Source organism: Microcebus murinus, chromosome 4, assembly GCF_040939455.1.
Source record: "Microcebus murinus isolate Inina chromosome 4, M.murinus_Inina_mat1.0, whole genome shotgun sequence".
Taxonomy (NCBI): Eukaryota; Metazoa; Chordata; class Mammalia; order Primates; family Cheirogaleidae; genus Microcebus; species Microcebus murinus.
The window spans coordinates 50,895,422-50,914,985 of record NC_134107.1 but is presented as its reverse complement, the minus strand read 5'-3'; the positions used below and the strand labels follow the sequence as shown (position 1 = coordinate 50,914,985).

The window sequence follows — 19,564 nt, the reverse complement described above, 5'->3', positions numbered from 1 at the left end:
GCCACTGTTTTTATTTTATTTATTTATTTATTTTTTGAGACAGCGTCTCACTCTGTTGCCCCAGCTAGAGTGCCATGGCGTCAACCTAGCTCACAGCAACCTCAAACTCCTGGGCTCAAGCGATCCTTCTGTCTCAGCCTCCTGAGTAGCGGGGACTACAGGCATGTGCCACCATGCCCAGCTAATTTTTTCTATATATTTTTGGTTGGCCAATTAATTTCTTTCTATTTTTAGTAAAGACAGGGTCTTGCTCTTGCTCAGGCTGGTTTCGAACTCCTGACCTTGAGCAATCCGCCTGCCTCGGCCTCCCAGAGTGCTAGGATTACAGGTGTGAGCCACCACACCCAGCCTTCACTGCTGTTTTTAATCTTGTGGAACAGACTTCAGGAGTGCAGAAGTGCACACGATGTCATTAGCCTTATTCTGTGGAGAGTCACCCAGCCAGCCAGCCATTCATCCATCATCATCCTCTATCTTCCCTTCCTAACAGTCTCCCCCCTCCATTCCTTTCACCCTTTAACGTAGTCGTTTAATCATCCAGCCAGCCAATTACCCACCCAGTCTTTCAGACAACCACCCATCCATCCATCAATCCCTCCGCCCCTTGTCCCATCCATCCTTCCCTAAGCTCCCACCACACACCAGAGCCCATGCTGAGGGTTGGAGATAAAGACACAGCCCCCTGACCCCAAGTAGCTCACCTACAGTATGACAGGGAGACAAAAACAAAGGATGACAATCTGCTCCACTGCTGACAACAGGAACTAAGGACAAATAACTATAATATGCAGTCCTGACAGTTTGTAACCATCATTATTTCTAAAACACTTTCTGCTTTGTCTAGGCACTTCCACAGCTACAACTCACAGCTCGTATTCTGTGACCAGAACCACTAGAGGCCAGCCTAGTGGAACTGCCCTTTTGACCCTTCCCCAGCATCTTTTCCATAGAAAATGAGAACCAAGCACCTGCTCCCATACCTGGGGCCTCTGGTGTCCAGGACGCCACCGGCTTTACTGCTAGGTAGGGCCAGGAAAGGAGGGAGAAGCTGGCAGGAATACCTCGACAGGAAACTTGAGTTTGAACCTCCACTCAACCATGACACAACTATGTGACCTTTGGCAATTGCATACACTCTTAGAGACTCAGCTTCTTCATCAATAAAATAGAGATAATAATATCTACTTTGGAGGGAAGAGACCACATAGCAGGTGACCAATAGATGTCACCATTGGAAATCACTGATTGGCGCATTCAAGTACTTCCCGGTTCTCTGGCTTCGTGGCCAGGGGTTCTAGGTGCTCTGCAAGCAGATCCTTTCCTGTCAGGGCCACACACAAAGAGCTGCTTCTCGAGAGCACCCTGCAACCTCATCTCAGTTACTTAAAAATTAGGGGAGGGAAGGCAGGGATACCACTGGTTAGCTGAGTGCTGCAATATTCTTAAGCCACAAGATGCTTCTGCATAACAGGGTTAAGCATCCATGTCTGCCTAGAGTGTCAGCAAATGAAACACAAAGTAGATGCTCCGGGAGACCTGGAGGGCCTCCCGTCTGTGGCCTAAACCAGGCAATAGCATGGAGGCCTGTGTTTTGAGGAGTTGACGTGCAACAGGTTGTGCTGTTTTATCACCTGGCTAAAGCAGAACGAGGAAGGGCAGCACATGTACCTTGGCAGGAGTGTGATACACAGCTTCGTTCGCTGGCCCCGCTGGCCTGCGCACCCAGGGAATGGCACACGGAAGGGCGTTGCTGAGACCCAGTGCCACAAGCTGCAGCACTTTGGTGTTCGCCTGACAGTGAGCTCCGTAGGGCCCAAGTTGGCCACTCTGAGGCAGGTGGCTTTGGGAGCACAGGACAATGACCCCTTGGCCCAGGCGCCAGAGCTCTCACAGAGGGCCCAGAGGCAAAGTCAGCGGTGCTCAGAGCAAAGCACAGACTAAGTGCGGCTGTTGGGGAGGCTGCCTGGGCTCGAATCCTGGGCCTGTCGCTTATGAGCTGCGTGACCTGGGGTAAAGTGGTTAACTTCTCTGTGCCTCAGTTTCCTCAGCTATGAAATGGGGATGATAATACCTGCCATCAGGTCCATTAGAAGTTAAATGAGTTAATGCAGTAGAACGGTATTTAGTACATGGCTAGCTGTTACTCTTAGGTGCCTCTGAGGGCAATGGAAAGGGGGAGGCAGGAACGGGGGAGGCTGATGCTGGGGCAGGTGGTGTGAAGCTGGGAGTTCTGCTTACTAGCTCACACGGACCTGCCCCTGGGCAAACTAAATCCCTTTGGAGGAGGATGAAGTCTGTCCAGGTAGAAGCTAGAGCAAAAACTGGGCTCCTACAATGTGAGCCTCCTTGTACCTCAGTTTTGCAAAGCACCCCTGAGGAGGCCGTCCTGTCCCCATGGCTTCCTGCCATGGCTGTGGTCACAGCCCAGGAAATCGTGGATGCTCAATAAGACAGCATCTGCCAGGTCTGCAGCCCCAGGGCGAAGGGGAGACGGGCAGGTGGGTGTCCTGAGAAGGGGTTAGGGAGGCTCTGAAGACTGTCGTGGGAGCAAAGACTGAAGGAACTGGAGAAAAAGAGACTCTGGGAGGACCCAGAACCGCAGGCCGTGCGGAGGCAGAACTGAGGGAGCGTCTTGGGCGAGGCAGGTTCCCGCTTGACCAGGACGGAGCTGGCCAGCCACCATGCAGGCCTCCTTGGGAGCTGGCGACCCCCCCCCATGCCCCCCCACGTGTGGAAATATTCCCACAGACTCCTAAGGCCCACCCCAGGAGATTCCAATTCAGTAGGTTTGCGATGGCTGAGGAATCTGGAGTTCAATAACTTCCCAAGGTTTGGGGCTCATGTTACAGAGAGTCTGTCCGGGAGGAGCTTAGATGTGACCTGGGATATCTCTAGCTCTGACAATCTGTCATTCTGTTGTCCCCTAAGGTCCCAGGCTTGCCTTAGGACAGCTTCTCTTCCTGCCAGAGCCCCCTGGCTACAAACGCTTCCCTCTGAGTCTCTCCTTATTCAAGAGCCAGCACAGGCCTCAGGACAGCCTTACAGAGCGCACTGCTGGGGCCTCTGTGTCTTTGTGGTGTTTGATCACGGCTTCTGACTACGGACCCGAGGGTGGTCTTGTGTGTCTGTGTGCGCAGGCATGCAGAAAGCAAAACAGGATCCAGTCCTCCAGCTTTCATGGTTAGTGTGAGAAGGACTTGGCTAGTGTTCGTGCCAGTGGTGGGAAACGAAGGCTGGGACCCGAGGAACCAGAGCTAGGGCTGGGCCCCAGGGAGCTGTAACCTCGGAAGGATGTCCTGTTCTCGGCTTTGCAGAGTAGGAATTCAGACAGGATTGGGACTTCCAGCAGAGCCCTCCTGACCAGCCTCCCAGCCTCCCTGGCTGCCGACACCCCCAGGGACCCTGGCACAAGCACCTGGGGGCTCCAGCCCCTCCCTGAGGCCGTGGCCACCTGAGATGCCCAATGTGAGCTGTCTGGTGGCGCAGTAGGAAGAGAAGTTCCTTCCTGACCACGCCTGGTTGGCTTCTGGAGCACTCATGGAGGCCTGGGGCCTGGCACGAAGGGCAGAGAGTGAGATAATGTTGGATTCAATGTGGCCTTCAGTCTGGGTGGTCCCTCAGGCTGCGGAAGGCACTCAAGGGCTGGGCTGAACCGGCAGGACCTAGGAGGCAGCAACTAATGCCCGACCTGGGTAACACAGGAGAAGCAGCGGCACAGAAAAGTGAACAGCCTTGGTCTCAAGGTCTCTCGAGCAGGATGCAGAGGAGCTGGGGTTCAAGCCCAGCTTGGTAATGACTACAGAGTCCATACTCTGAAATCCTACGCTGTGTGTCCTCCCCGATGGGACCTGGGCCTCCCGTCTCACCTAACCATCGTGCCTTCAGACCTCACACAGGCACGGCTCCGTCAGGTGTCAGGTCAGCGTGAGGGCGAGTTTCGAGGGGTGGCCACACGGCGGGAGGGATCCGGGAACTCGCCACAAAGCAGGGGTAGGAGAGCCCCAGCTGGCCAGCAGGAAAGCTCCAGATTCCAGCTCCCCACAAGTTCAGTCTGTCTGTGACCCGGAGCCAGAACCAGACATCTACAAAAGGAGGAGGTGGGCTCTGATGGTCTCTGAATGCCCTTCAAGTGCCGTGATGCTCTCTGTGCTCGTGGGAAATTAAGACTGTAAAAGAATGTTTGCAGGTACCAACAGCTTCTGCTTTGCTGGAGCCCAGCGAAAGGAGCCACAAGGGAAGAATGTCTGAGTGAGCATTATTTTTCAAATAGGCAGATTCTTAGTGAATATTTTCATGTTATGATGAAATTTGTTTTCTTACAAATCCTGACTACAGGAACTTAGGTAGTAAATACTTGGAAAGGAATGGGCCCTTGTATCTCTCTATCGCAAGCACAGGAGATTGAGATGAGCTTGGCAGCCTTGAGGGTGGGAGGATGCCTTTCCCTTGCAGGTCTAAGTGACAGGTTTTTGTGTCATCTTGTGTTATCCTGAGGATATGGTTTGAAAGAACTTTTAATTAAAGTGGTCTGGAACCGGGAAGAACTGAACTCATTATAAAAGCCTGTCTTCACCGACAGTGAAGTTGGATCTTTGCTGATTATCTTTTCTTAAGGACTGCTTTTATTCTTGGGGCAGCTGTCTGGGGGAGTGTCCCAGGATTTGAGAGCTAGATTGTGCACGAGATCCTGATTCAAGGACAACGGCATTGTTAGCCAAGTGAAAGGGTCAGGGACAGGCAGTTCAGGGGGAGTCCAGGGCTGGAGAGTATGAATACTAAACAGCCAGAACCCAGGGACGTCATGGCCTGAGGGTCTGCATTTGAATGCAATCGTGAGTGCCTTGTCCCTCCCTCCTTCGATTTCCAAGCTTTCAGAACTTGGCAGCCTTAGCAGTACCTGCTGGGCCCAGGAGTCCCCGTGGGGGTGCGGGGGCTCAAGAGAACCCTGAGCTGGGCTGCTGAGGCTGAAGGGCTGGGGGCTTGGCCCACGTCACTGGGACATTCAAGGGAAGAGCATCCTCCCACCCTCCAGGCTGCCAAGTTCTGGAACATTTCCATCCCACAAGCTTGGGACATGGAGCCACATCCCAGCGGCACAGGGGCCGTTCTTTTCTAAGTATACACTATTTAAGTTCCCACAGTTACGATGCTCAAGAAAACAAATGTCTTCATAACATGAAAATATTCACTAAGAATCTGCCCATTTATAAAAATAATGCTCACTCATACATTCTTCCCTCACTTAACAAGCGTCTACCCCATCTGGCTCGGGTCAGTCTGGACGACTGTCAGATATGATAAGTTCAGTGCAAATCGTATACAAAGTTCACGAAGTTAAAAAAAAAATGTTGGACAGCTTCATGTGCAAGGTTTTGACCGATGAGATCAGATGGAGCTGATCAGCTAAAAAACAAAGGAAAAGCAATGAGGACAATGGGTGAACTAGGTTCTTCAAAAGGGAGTGAATTGAATTTTCAAAGATTCAAAGAGATCCTTGGAAAGATGGATGAAGCTTTTCTCTTAACGAAGGTGCCGTGAAGTAAGATGTGAAGCCATGTGGCATCATGTGAACAGATCATTTCGTTGGAATGAAAAAAAAAAAAAAAACCAACACCAAAATCAACACTTCATTCTTTGTTCAAACTCAAAATTAGCATATAATCTATATTTTTTAATCTGGCTAAAAATAACTTGTTTTCATAATGTTATTTGTATAATAAAACCTCAGTGATACCATTTACATAAATTTTTCTCATCATTTCCTTTTTCATAATAAGAATTCACTGAAAACCTTTTTCATTGCTTACTATGAAATTTTGATTTTCATTTTAGGCGGATTCCCTTTAAGTGACCTTTTGCTGATGCCCGCTACCCTGCTGTGATGAGGCCTCGGTTAAGCCTCTCCCCAGTTTCAGAGGGAGCCCACAGGGTTAGCAGTGTGACTTCTCATGAGGCCTTAGTCAGCACAGCCTAGATGGCTCCACACTCAGGATATCCAGGGCCTTGGTTGATTCGAAGGGACTCGGGGTAATGTATTCCTTAGTGTGGAAGCCACACTCCTTCCCAGGTGTCCACTGCAGCCTGCATGGGCTGTCAGCAAACCCTCTGGCCAGCCCAAGAGCTGTGGCCTCGGCCCAGGGTGCTTGGCTTGGCCCCCAGCCAGGCTAGCCGAGGGCAGGGACGGGGCACTTACTTGGCCGGCAGGGCTCTGGGCTGCCTGTGGCTCTCCGGGGGGCTCCTCATCCTCGGGAATGTGGGGCATGGCAGCCTCCTGCGGGGAGTGGCCCCGTGTGCCCGGAACCTCCTCTGCGTCAGCCCCACAGATGCTCCAAGAGGCCTGGGCTCCGCAGGCTGGGGAGACGCCAAAAGGACAAGTCAAATCCGTTCCCATCCCTGTCCCAAGCTGGGTTCCATTTCCAGGAGCCACAAGCTACAGAGAGAGCCTGCTTGAATTTGCATCAACACCGGAGGTCAAACCAGGCTAAGAGAGGGCATTTGGAATTGCATTTCCTCCAGCTCTCTGGCTTTGTTTACAAAGTCAGAGGTGACTTTAGAGATTTTGCATCTAATTTGGTCTTTACAGTAAACACAGCTATCCCAGAAGGGAAAAAAAAACGGCTTCAAACTATTCAAAGCTGTAGCTAATAGAGGATAGTCCACTGGGATCAGCTTGGTAGTTGTTTGCCATTTATTGAGCACCTACTGGGTTCTGGGCACTGTCCTAGGAGCATCACCAACATCCTCATGATGACCTCTGATGTAGGCGTTGTTGGTCTCATTTTTATATGAGACAACTGCCCCAGAGGGTGGAAGCCACTGCCCCAAATTATATAGAGAAGCAAGCAGTTGAACTCAGATCTTCTGGATTTTGAGGCCAGGGCTCTTTTTACTACACCACACAGCCTTCCTTGGCCATGTGGGTGGGGAGTAAGGGGTGCTGCTTCCTGACTTCCTCCCAAGGTCTCCCTTCACGCTCTTCTGACCCCCTGCACAGCCTCTCTGACTTGAGTACAGCCCTCACCGCGCCCGCCAGCCCTGCTAGAATCTGGAGGCTCAGCCAGGGTGGAGCCCGTGAGCACTGCGCCCACCCCCAGCAACCTCGAGTTGCTTCCCAGAAGCCAGGTTACCCCTCCCCATGGTGTACCAGGTGTCCTCAAACTACGGCCCGTGGTCCACGTGAGGCCCGCCGAAGACATTTATCTGGCCCCCCGGTGTTTTTGCAGTCGCTGCCTGGCCTGCTTAGCAGCCGACTCGTCCCACGCCCACAGTGCACATGTGTGGAAATGTGTGGCGCACTCTCCAACAGCCCTTCAATGGTCTGAGGGACAGTGAACTGGCCCCCTGTTTTAAAAGTTTGAGGACCCCTGGGTAGTCTCTATGCCTCACTGGGATTGACCTCTATCAGCGTAACCTCATCCATCTCCCACAGTGACTGGCTCAGGGATAGACGATAGACCCAGCCTATGCCAATGGGCACATGGCAGTGTCCTGGGACCCAGAGGCTTTCTCTTGCTTGGGGTGGTAGAGTGTGTAGAGTGAGATGGTACTATGGACGCCATTTTGCTTCCATGAGGAAAGCCAGATAGGATAAAACTAACACACACACAGGAGGGCAGAGCCAAAAGACCTGCAAAAAAACAGAATTGGAGCCCTGATCGAAGTGCTCCTAAAGCCTGAACTCTTTCTGAACTAGCCAGTTGTAGGAACAATTAGGTCTATTGGTGTGGAAGTCACTTTGCATTGGATTTTTGTTACTTGCAACTGGAAGTGTACTAACTGCTTTTATGTTTCTTATCAGATAAGAGGCCTAGGACTAAAATCCTGCCAACAGACCTGAGCCAAGGGGTCTAGCTACTCTGCTTTGTCTTAGAAGAGGAGACCAGTGATGCCATGTCTCTGTCTGGAAAGGCAGGAGAGCAAGACAGAAAGAGCACTGGCTTTGGAATCAGATACTTGGATTTGAGTCCCCACTCTGCTACTCACTGATTATGTGGCCTTAGAAAATTGGCTTCACCTCTGAGCCCCAGCGGTCTTATCAGAGGAACAGAGATAAGAACACCTCCCAGCAGGACACTCCAAGGAGGAAACACACCCAGCACAGAGCAGGTTCACACAGAGGCCCCCTGATGGGGGTCTGCAGCCCAGGGAGCTTGGCTGTTGCTCAGAGGGCTCTTCTAAGCCTCTTCCCACCTCTAAACTCCCTCCTTCCCCTAGTGGGGTGGGGAATACCTTTAGGGATCTGTAGAACCAACAACCAGCTTGATTCTGCAACTTGTAGAGCCTCCCTGAAGGAATGACAACCACGATGCAGATGCCATGGGCAGGGAACCTCTGGGACACACGGTGGGGTGAGGGTTGGTGGACAAAGGACGCTGACACTTACTGAATACCTACTGTGTTCCTGCGGGAGGTGCTGCTGACTGCTGGAGGCTGTGGGAGGAAGACCTGGAAAGCCCTGCTACCGCCCATGATATTAAGTATTCTTAACTGTCCTGCAGAAAGGGCCTGGGAAGGCCCTAGAGCCGGAGTGCTGCAGGGCAGGCCCTACCTGGCATCAGCCATGGCTCTGACAGCCCCCTCTCCCCGCCAGCCAGCACACGCACCTCTGAACTTTTGGACTGAGCTCCCTGAGACAAGTGAGGTGTCTGATTCATCCTGGATACCCAAAAGATTCATCAAAGAACGGCTGTCGATTTGTGTTTAAAGAACCAGAGACCTTTAATCCCAAGATTGGTCTAGGTAACCACCTTCTTGACTTCAGTCATTGCCTGCAGCCAACAGTTAGCCCTACTCAGCTCTGAAACAGTTGGGCGCCCCCTGCTGGTCACCTTGACAAATCTCATGCCAAGTAGATGATCTATGGAGTCACTCGTTCTTTCACCACAAACACCCGCTTCACACCTTCTCTACCAGGCCTGTGCCAAGTGCTGTTGATGCAAAGATGATGAGGACATGGTCTTGGCCCTCAAGGAACACAGAGTCCAGTGGTTGGAGGCAGCTTGAAAGTCATATAAGGGGGTAAATATTTTGAAAGTGAGCAGTTGCAGGACCTCAGAAAAGTGTCCCTAACCATGGACATTGGGATGCCAGGACATAGTTTTAGCAAAGATTCCACAGTAGAAATGGTGTTTAAGCTTAGCCATGAACGCAAATGCAGAATGAAACTTCTCCAAACAGAATAGCTGCGTGCCTAGCAGGGAAGATGGGACAGGAGGTGGAGAAGCCAACTGGACAGGCTTTACCTGCCTCCTGGGAATGAGAGCTGTGGGGCCAGGCCATGTTGTGTCTCCCCTCCCGAATGCTTACTCTGTGAACAAACTGAGCATCGGGTTCACCCAAAGGTGGGCTCTGTGGTTAATTTCTATCATCTTTACTTTGACTTCAGCAGCAGTGACATCAGTGGCGCTGGGTAAAGCATATGGTCACAGGGCTTAAGGGTAGCAAAAGAATATCCACAAGCCCCAATTCTACCAAGGGAGTTGGCTATGTCTCCCAGAAAACCTCTTAAAATTACGTGAGATGTATGTGCAGGTCCAGGCTGTCTTAGTAGAAATATGGCTTCCAAAACACGGGAGGTGACTATTCAATTTTTCCTTTGTATTTTAATTTACACTAAGTGTGTTGTTCTCTGCATGCTAAAAAGGATTCAGGCAAATTGAGATATGTTCAGAAAAGGGGAAGTAGGATGCTAAGAGGACAAGAATTTGTGTTTAAAGAACTTTAGAACTTCAGCCTGAAGAAGAGAAAGTGCAAGGGGAAATAAAAATCTCTTCGCAGATAGGTGAAAAGCATTCCTGTGGTTCTATTGTCCCCAAAGAATGGGTGCATGACCAACGAAAGGTCAGATGAAGGCAAGGGGAAAACCTTCTAGTGGCTGGAACCATCTGAAGGTAAAATAGGCTGTTCTTTAAGGTAGTGAGCTCCCTGTTCCTGGGAGAGCTCCAGCGAAGGCTGGAGCAAGGGTCGCAGCATCCCTAACAACTTCAGGGGTCCTTTCCAACCGTGAAATCTCGGACTCTTCTTAGTAACAACAAACCACGAGTCCTGATGATCCCATCCCAGGATTCTGGGATCATGGTATTCTGAAGTCTCATAAAAAACATCCCATTTTTCTAAATCTCCACTTCCTTCCTCCACCTCTCTCTCTTTCAGAAAGAACTTAAGTCAGTCCCTGTGTCAGAAACCAAAACAGAACGAATGAATTAAGTCAGACAAACACAGATGTCAGCTGCTGCAGGGTAAAAGCAGAGTGGACGCTGGCTGAGGTCCCACCCGTTTCCAGATGGAACCCCGAGCTCCTCGGGGGAGCCCGGCAGCCCGCCGGCCAGGCCCATTCCCACGCTGCTCCTGCTTTGTTTGCTTTCCCTCCCATCCATTATTATAAACTCGCTGCTTAAAATAGCAAGGTAAAAGCAGAGTCCATCCCCCAGGGTGACATCTGGGTTCCGCTGGAGCTCGTGGGCACGGGGACCTTGCATCCATCACAGCAAAGTTTAGAATACGATCTCCAGGAAATGGTGATCTAGAGCACCAGCCCATAAAAGGAAAAAGTATTTAGTAACGTTTGGTCTCTGAGCTGCTCCTTCTTTAACCCATTTTCGGGGCCCTTCTTGCTGCTTCTCCAATCTGGTGAGTAAAGGGTTAGGTGGGTCAATGCTAAGACCTAATCAGATCTTTTGACTCCATTCATTCTGCCTCCATCCAGTGATTAAGGAGAACTTGGCCCATTTTACAGGAAGGGAAACCAAGATACAAAGAAATAACTTGACTAGGTCCAGTTACCTTTGTACCTGGTACAAATTATCCAAGAGCCTCTGCTGGGCTATCTGTCCAATCGTTTGTGTAACTGAAGAGGCTAGAGTCCCTAAAGTATATTTAAATATTTTATCTGCCCCTGCTCATGAAAGAAAGCCAACAAATATTATTTTGTTTATGCTTTCATTCATCATATAATTTCTAGGTTGCCTACTGAGTGTCGGACACTGTGCCATCTGCATTTCAAGTACTATCTCATTTAATCCCCATGAGCTAACACCAAGGCTGATCATCATTTCCTGTCTTCTGCTCTGCCTCGTCCACCAGGAGTTGTGCCAGAACGTAGCAGAAAAGCCCAGCATGGAGGCGCCTGCACCCCAGGGGAGAACTGGAGCATGTGTCCCCAGTGAGGCTAAGGATGGTGGTGGGGCAGGGAGGAGGAAGCAGGACCTACAGGACAGCGGTCTCATGAGGGCAAAGGAGTAGGCCCCCAGTTTGAGGCTGCATGGCCCCCACTGTGTGGGGCAGCAAATTCGTTCATTCACCCTCCATTCATCGCCTGTCAGCCCATCCATCACCCCTCGCCTTGCGACTCTTCCGTTCACACAACTGTCCATTGGTTTGTCCATCCAGTCACTCACCCAAGAAAGTCCCACACTTGCTAGGTCAACAGCACAGGCTCTGCCCAGGAACAGCTGCTATGGGACCCTGCGGGCTGCAGAGAGAGGGCCGGGGGTAGGAAAGGGCAGCCCTGACAGAGTGGCCACATAAGCACAGGCCTGCCCCGACACCTCCATCCCCACACCGCAGCCAGCAGGAGGTTGCCTACTGAGTATCGTACCCTCAGGGAGGGTCTTAGCAGCAGGAGGTAGAGAAGAGAGAATCTAGCCCCTGCCTCCATGTCTCAAACAGCCACTATATTCTTGCAAGCAGAGTCAGGGTTTAGCGATGGTCTTTGCAGAGACTGTCCCCTTCAGTGCTCTCAGCAATCCTGGGAGGTGGGGCATACAATGCTATTTATTATTAACGTTATAATTAGTCCCATTTTACAGATGAGGACATGGAGGCCCAAAGACTCGCCCAAAGTCACATCACCTGTGAATGGAAGTGCTAGGGGTTCCCTTAGTTTGGGTTTGACTCTCCAGCTTCCTGTGGGGCTGAGCCCACAAGCTCGAGGGTGGCATACTTGGCAGGCAGTGTCTCACGATGACCCCAAAGGTGCCTCTCCCAGAGCCTTGCAACCTTTCCAGGAGAGACCAAATCCCTCTCTGAAACCACAATGCTGCAGGAGCAGAGGCTATAAGCTGAACTGCTCTCAGATTCTCTCTGTTAATCCCTGGGTGTCAGGGGAAGAGCCAAGAGGCCTTTCTGGGAAACTATGGGTTAACTCAGCCTCCACTGACCTTTCTGGAGTGACTCAGTATTCTCAGAAGGGAGGTTTTTTTTTGTTCTTCCAGCTTTGAATTTTTGCTTTCATTTTAGCAGCACAAAGAATGTGAAAGAGATTAGGTTGCTATTAATACCACTGGTCTATCTCTAGATGAAGCACTTGATGGAGGGAATTGTTTGGGGTGACTGCACACGGATCTCTCTTGGCCTCTCTGCAAATCCAGAGGGGGACAAGGAGGGCCCCTGGAGACTGGCCAGTCCCACTCCCTGCTCCCATCTTTGCAGAGGGGAAACCGAGGCCCAGACAGGGGCAGGCACTTGACCAAGGCCACACCTGTGAGTGAGGAGCAGCGTCAAGAAGGCCCCAGAGGCCCTGCTCTCAGGCCCTGCCACACACTGCGTCTCTCTAGCCTCTTAGCTTGAAGGCATTGCTGTAACCAAGAATAGGCAACCGATCTGTGCTGTGAAAGCAGTTGCCCTCCTTGTCCTCTTTCCTCCCGTGCTCACTCACTCTCACGGGAGAGAGTGGGTGCCCGCCACCCCACACTCACTCCAGGGCAGTCCTGGACAGACTTGGAAAATCTTCTCAGGCATCATAAATCAGATGAAAGTGCTAAGAGGGGTCCCTGGGGGTCTCTGGGCATGGAAACTGCAGAGACGGGTTCTACACTTCTGCAAGTGAACCAGAGTGGGGTTCATTCTACCTCCGGAGAGCCCCATCCTGCTTCCTAACCTTGGACTGGTGGGAGGGGCCTTAGGATCTTGACAGATTGGGTTATAATTCTCCCTCTGCCTCTCCCTTGCTGGATTAATCTCCTTTGGCCTCAGTTTCCTCATTTGTAAAATGGAGGTAACAGCACCTACTGTTAGGGTCGTTGTAAGTTTAAATTAGGAAATACACGCAAGGTGCTGGCACACAGCACGTACTCAGTAAGTCTCTTTACCATTCTCCAAGTAGGGCAGCCGAGTTCTCTTAGCCACAGCAACAGGGAACCCAAGCCACGGCCCAGACATTCTGGTGTTCATCCTAGGTGGCTAGAGTTCCCAGATTTGACTCCTGCAAGTAAAGGACACTCAGTCCTGGTCTGTACTGTGGCTGCCCCAGGCCTGTGCTGAGGACTCCCCAGGTTTGTGCTGCAGTCAGCTCCAGGTCTGTGCTGTGGTTGCCCCAGGTCTGTGCTATGGTCAATCCCAGGCTGTGCTGTGGTCAATCCCAGGTCTGTGCTGTGGTCAATCCCAGGTCTGTGCTGTGGTCAATCCCAGGCTGTGCTGTGGTCAATCCCAGGTCTGTGCTGTGGTCAATCCCAGGTCTGTGCTGTGGTCAATCCCAGGTCTGTGCTGTGGTTGCCCCAGGTCTGTGCTGTGGTTGCCCCAGGCTGTGCTATGGTCAATCCCAGGCTGTGCTGTGGTCAATCCCAGGTCTGTGCTGTGGTCAATCCCAGGCTGTGCTGTGGTCAATCCCAGGTCTGTGCTGTGGTTGCCCCAGGTCTGTGCTGTGCTCAGCCCCAGGTCTACACTGTGGTTGCCCCAGGTCTGTGCTGTGCTCAGCCCCAGGTCTGTGCTGTGGTTGCCCCAGGTCTGTGCTGTGGTTGCCCCAGGCTGTGCTGTGGTCAATCCCAGGTCTGTGAGAGGACAGTCCCAGGAATGTGCTGGGGACAGTCCCAGGTCCGTGCTACGATCAGTCCCAGGTCTATCTGGTTTCAAAACCCGAATTCTTTCCGCTATCCCTGCGCTGATGATGACCCCCAAAGAACAGAGTTTTCATTCTACCAGTGAGAGGTGAGGCCGGCAGAGGACCACTCTGGAAACAGGGCCAGCCACAGTGTCTGGCCAAGGAGGTGCTTGGGCTGTGCTGGACAAGTGGGTGAGCGAATGACTGAAGGGACATAGCCTGTCACCAGGGGCCCCCGGGATTCTCTCCTGAAAGCGGATTTAGATTGAAGGGCAGAGTGGGAGAGAAGTGGTAATAGAGAAGGGCAGAGATGTGATGAAAGACCGTGTGGAAAGACCGCAACAGGAAAGGGAGGGTGAGGAACTGGGAGGCACTCCCCCATGACTTTGCTCCTCAACACAAGCCCTGTGGTCCAGGGGCTGGTTTGAGGAGGCTGCCTCAGCACCCCAACACTCCCAGGACCTGCACCTCTGTGGGAAACCTCAGGGCCCAGTTTTCTCTGGCCATGCTTTGCTCCTCATAGACTCTGTCAGCTGGGCGTGCGCTGGGAGGGAGCCAGCACCTGCTCAGACAGGTGGCAGGCCACACCCAGGAGGAGAGGCCCAGCCAGCCCTGGAGGAGGGTGCTGGAGAGCTCAGCTGGCCCGAGTGGGAGCCAGTGGCCAAGGCAGAGGGAACAGTCAGGGATGTGCCCCACTTCCCTCCCACCTCCTTCCCCACGGCCCTCCCGTCAGGTAGACTGCAAGGCTGCTCCCTGCGCAGGGCTGCCACTGCAGGACTGGGGAAGGGGTTGTCTGGCCCTGCTCCCTCGGTCTCAAAGAGAAATGGAAAGAGCTCAGGCCCAGAACAAAGACTTGGGAGGAAACATCTCAAGAAAGGGAGGTTTCCCTCCCCCCAGGACTAGTAAAGCGCAGTGGAAGCTGAGCAAGTGTGCGCCGCCTGCTGCAGAGCCCAGGGACCCTGTGCCTGCTTCCCTGGGCAGCTGGGGAAACTCCAGCTCAGAACAGAGAGGCCAGGAGCACCATTTCCCAGACAGAACCTTGGGGAGAAGACCCCAGAGAGAGGAAATGGCTACTTGGTCTGTCTGGATAGGTAAGGCCATTAGACATCCTCACAGGTTCTCCCATCCCAGGGGCGAGGGGGAAGTTCGGTCCCTTCTGTGCACTCAGAGGATGCCAAACCTCAAGGTGTCTCAAGAAGGATGATTCCGTGGTCACCTACTAGCCAAGGACCGACAGAGAGTGTGATGGACGTTGCCGAATGCCAGCCAGGACAGATGACAGAGAAGACCCTGCATCATCCTCACCTTGACTCCTTGGCACTCTTGGAACTGAGATGCCCCTCTGGAGAAAGAAGAGGGTTGAGGAAACCCTGAAGTGCCTGAGATCCAGTTGTACACACCCTGAAAAATGGTCAAGCCAGGCAGGACCTCCTTCCCCCTCCCTCCTCCCTGCCACCCCTCCCTTCTTCCTCCCTCCCTGTCCTCCCTACCACCTCCCCAGCCATGACGGAAAATGAGCCAAAACATCTCCCCAGGTTTCCTTTCCAGCTTGTTCACTTCAGCAATTCTTTTTTTAAAAATAAGTCCACTTGAAAAAAGTTTTTTCTTCTTCGAAATATGTGCAATTGCTCAATCAGAGCAGTTCAAAGGCACCAGGAATAGCAGAAAAATCTCTAAACTTCCCATTTAGCTCCTAGCAGATATAAATCTTGCCTAGTTCTCTTTGTTCCAGGCTGCCCAGCAGCCTCTCCCTTGAGTCACTCACTCCAGGGTGACATGAATCATCATCCTGGGGTCAAGGACCACACGGTATTGCCGGGTCTGTGAGGCCCCAGAAGGGCAGGGCATCGAGGGGCCACCAGGAAGAAATGTGGGATGAGGGGCTGCAACCTAGGTCCTGAGCTTGGCTCTGCCTTTTCCACATGAGTGCCCCTGGGAGTCACTGAGCCCGAGAAATGGTGGCTTTCTCGGCCCCTCTAACTTGCACTTTGGAGGGGTGCACAGGAGCCTGGTTGTACCAGCCCACAAGAGTCTAACATGGCCAGTCACGGTGACTCACGCCTATAGTCCTAGCACTCTGGGAGACCAAGGCAGGAGGATCGCTTCAGCTCAGGAGTTCAAGACCAGCCTGAGCAAGAGCAAGATCCCATCTCTACTAAAAACAGAAAAATTAGCCAGGCATGGTGGCGCATGCCTGTAGTTCCAGCTACTCAGGAGGCTGAGGCAAGAGGATCGCTTGAACCTGAGAGTTTGAGGTTGCTGTGAGCTAGACTGACGCCACAGCACTCGCCCGTCTGGGTAACAGAGGGAGACCCTGTCTCAAATAAAAAAGAAAAGAGTCTAATGTAATTTTCAAAAATTTTGTGAGCTGGTCGTTAAACACAGACATTATTAAAAACTAAATTATATAAACTTACAATTAAATAAATTACATTAAACACAAAGGAGATAAAATAACCCCTTTCTAATTATATTACTACATTTTACTGTTATCTGTGTTCCTGAGCTGATTTCTTTCTATTGTCTCTGTAGTGTGGAAACACTATAGAATGACATGCTACTGCCATCTCTTCACAACCCTATGATCAGTGCCATCGAGTTAGTGGCTTGAAATTGGTCACAGTGGGGACATCTATACCACAGCAGTGGGCAAATGCTGCGTATCAGGGCCTTCCCCCCAGAGAGCTGGATTTACCAGCATGTCACTGGGCCGATCAGTCCCAGGCCCCCTGCTTCTTGCTCTTGCCAGAGTACGGAAGGAATGCAGATGACTTTAAATCACCCCACAACAGCACGGTCATGGGGATTTGATTGCCAATTAACTGTCTTTGGACAATTCTTTGTAAGTGTCCCACAGCCCCGCACACTCACCATGTCCCTGACAGAAGCCTTGGTTTCTTCCCCTCCCTAGCCATTCCGCCGGTGCCCTGGAGGCTCACACCCCAGCTACAAACCCAGAGGTCATCAGGACTCCTCCATTTCTGTCCCACCCCACCCACATTCAGTTAGATTCCAAGTCCTGTCAGTCCTAGCTCAGAAACATCTTTGATTACTTCCCTTCTGCCCACCCTCATCACCCCTGCATGGCGCTGTGTGACCTGAGTCACTGCATCAGCCTCACTGGTCTCCTCACCTCTGGTCTGGCCCTTCCAAGCACCCTCCACAATTGTGCCAGGGCAGGCCCTCCAAAGCAATGGTCCCCAACCTTGTTGGCACCAGGAACCAGTTTCATGGAAGTCAATTTCTCCAAGGACTGGGATTGGGGGGATGGTTTGGGGATGATTCAAGTGCATTATATTTATTGTGCAGTCAAACGTCTCTGTTAATGATAATCTGTATTTGCAGCCGCTCCCCAGCGCTAGCATCACTGCCTCAGCTCCACCTCTGGTCATTATGGATTAGAGTCTCACAAGCAATGCACGACTAGATCCCTTGCATATGCAGTTTACAGTAGGGTTTGTGTTCCTATGAGAATCTAGTGTAGCTGCTGATCTGACAGGACATGGAGCTTATGTGGTGACGCCAGCGATGGGGAGCAGCTATAAATACGGATGAAACTTCGCTGGCTCTCCCGACACTCGCCTGCTGTGCGGCCTGGTTCCTAACAGGCCACAGACCGGTACTGGCCTGCAGCCTGGGGGTTGGGGACCGCAACTCTAAAGCATAAATCAGATTGTCCTTCCCCTTCTTAAAATCTTTAAGGATTCTCTTTTTCCATGAGACCAGTTCTAAGTCAAGCCCCAGCCCCTCTCTCTGGCCTTATCCTCTCTTCCAGCCTTCATACACCTTAAGCCCCAACCACAGTGGACCAACAGCCAACCTCCAAACATGCACTACTGTTTTACGCCCTCTGCACATACCCTCTCTCCTGTACTTGGGCTGCCTTCTATCCCTTTCCTATACATTATGGACTCCTCCTCATCCTGCAAGACCCAGTTCAAACATCCCCGCCTTCATAAACTCATTCCTCTTCTTCACTTCAGAAAAAGCTATTCCACTCCTGTAGCTCCCCACTGCTGCCGTAACAAATCACCACAAACTGGGAGGCTTAAAACAACACAAATTCATCACCTTACAATTCTAGAGGCCGGAAGTCCAAACTCAGTCTCAGTGGGCTACAACCAAGTGCCGGCAGGGCTGCGCTCCTTCTGCAGACTCTAGGGGAGAACCCATTTCCTTGCCATTTCCAGCTTTAGAGGCTGCCCACATTCCAGGGCTGGTGACCCCTGCTCTGTCTGCAAAGCCAGCAGAGCAGCCACCCTCTTTTCTCCTCTGTCACCACCCTGCCTCCTCCTTATAATGACTCGTGATCACATTGGACCCACTCAGATAATCCAGGGTAATTTCCCCATCTAAATATCCTCAGTTTAATCATATCTGCAAAGGCCCTTTGCCATTTACGGTAACATGTGCATAGGTCCCCGGGAGAGGATGTAGACTTCTTAGAGAGGGGGGTGCCTGGCCCACTATCCTATTCTCCCAGAGCACTTTGCACAGACCTCAACTCAACTAGGATTTGAACACCTCCAGAGCAGCGGCTCTGCCTTATTCATATTTTTGTGAATATTTTTATAAATATTCATATATTTATGAACTGCATCCAGTACACAGTCAAACACAGAACAGCCACACACTAAATGTTCATTGAATTAATTAATGAATGGCACCCTATCTCTAATAAGCAGATAAGAAAGCTTTGCTTTCACTAACAACCAGATTCTGTGAAATTAGGCTTCATGCAGAGGCAGCAAACTCAAGTCCTTTGGGGGGCCAGGCAGGTAAGATAAGTGACAGAGCCACCATGCAGTGACAGGGACTATGGTGGGCCAGAGAGTACGGGTGCCACTTAACCTGGGCAGTTACTAATTGGTTCTGGGGCCATGTAGAAATAGCACCCTTTCTTGGCCAGATCTCTCAGTTTTTCAAGAAAAGCCCAAACTCTAGATGTTAAATATAAAATTGCCCAATTTATAAATATTAAAGCTAATTCAAAAACTTAGAGAAATGCTCTGAGGGCCAAACAAACACATCTCTGTTTGGGTGGATTCATTCTGCATCTATGAGATGCCACCTCTGATTTATACCTTGTGAAATGCTCCTCTGGGTTTTATTTGCTAATGAATGTAATTCAAATCAAGCCCAATAAGCAGCACCATCCAGGAACTCCAGAGAGCTAAGCAAAAGACTGATGAGTCCTCCTTCTGCCCACACAACTCCTGTCCTCTGGGTGGTCTGGGATTTGTGGGTCTCTCCTTGGTGTCTGGGCCCTTGAGGAAGTGCCTGAGGAGACGTCCATTTACTTGGGCCTGTCTTGTTCTTTCATGGGAGGCCAAACCCTACTCTGTGCGAAAGCATCTCGCCAATCCAAGGACCATGCCTCTGGAAACATCATCGACCCACACCCAGCCCAGGACTGACAGCAAGCATGAGGTGTTATACTGTGAGGGCCCCAGGGATTGGGAGCGACATGGCCCAGGTTCCCTCCCAGCTCTGCCCCTTCCAACCCTGTGATCCTTCAAAGCAATGAACTTCTCTAGGCTCAGTCTATCATTTGTAAAACAGGGTTAAGATTCTTCTCTCAAAGGATTGTTTTGAGATTTCAATAAGATAAAGCACATAAAGTATCTGGCACATTGTAGATCCTTAAGAAGTGTTCCTTGACTCACACGTGGGAAAGAGAATATTGTTAATACAAGTCACCTGTGCTTCATGCAACAGAGGATTTCACTTCTAACCTAGGTACTGTCC

General features: G+C 51.3%; 1 protein-coding gene across 4 annotated transcripts in view; it reads right to left on the bottom strand.

Annotated features, from left to right (window-relative positions):
- The window catches only part of IRAG1 (inositol 1,4,5-triphosphate receptor associated 1), a 122,393-nt gene that overhangs the window by 69,399 nt on the left and 33,430 nt on the right, over positions 1 to 19,564 (bottom strand). The window contains exon 2 of one of the 4 annotated variants that reach the window (XM_012755812.2): positions 6,194 to 6,351. The exons of 1 other annotated variant lie outside the window; for it this stretch is intronic. In XM_012755812.2, coding sequence (XP_012611266.2) covers positions 6,194 to 6,262 — 69 coding nt within the window. In that variant the 5' untranslated portion in view covers positions 6,263 to 6,351. Of the gene's footprint in view, positions 1 to 6,193; positions 6,415 to 19,564 lie in introns of those variants that run through there. 2 more of the 4 variants (XM_076002181.1, XM_012755814.2) reach the window with 2 other exon arrangements.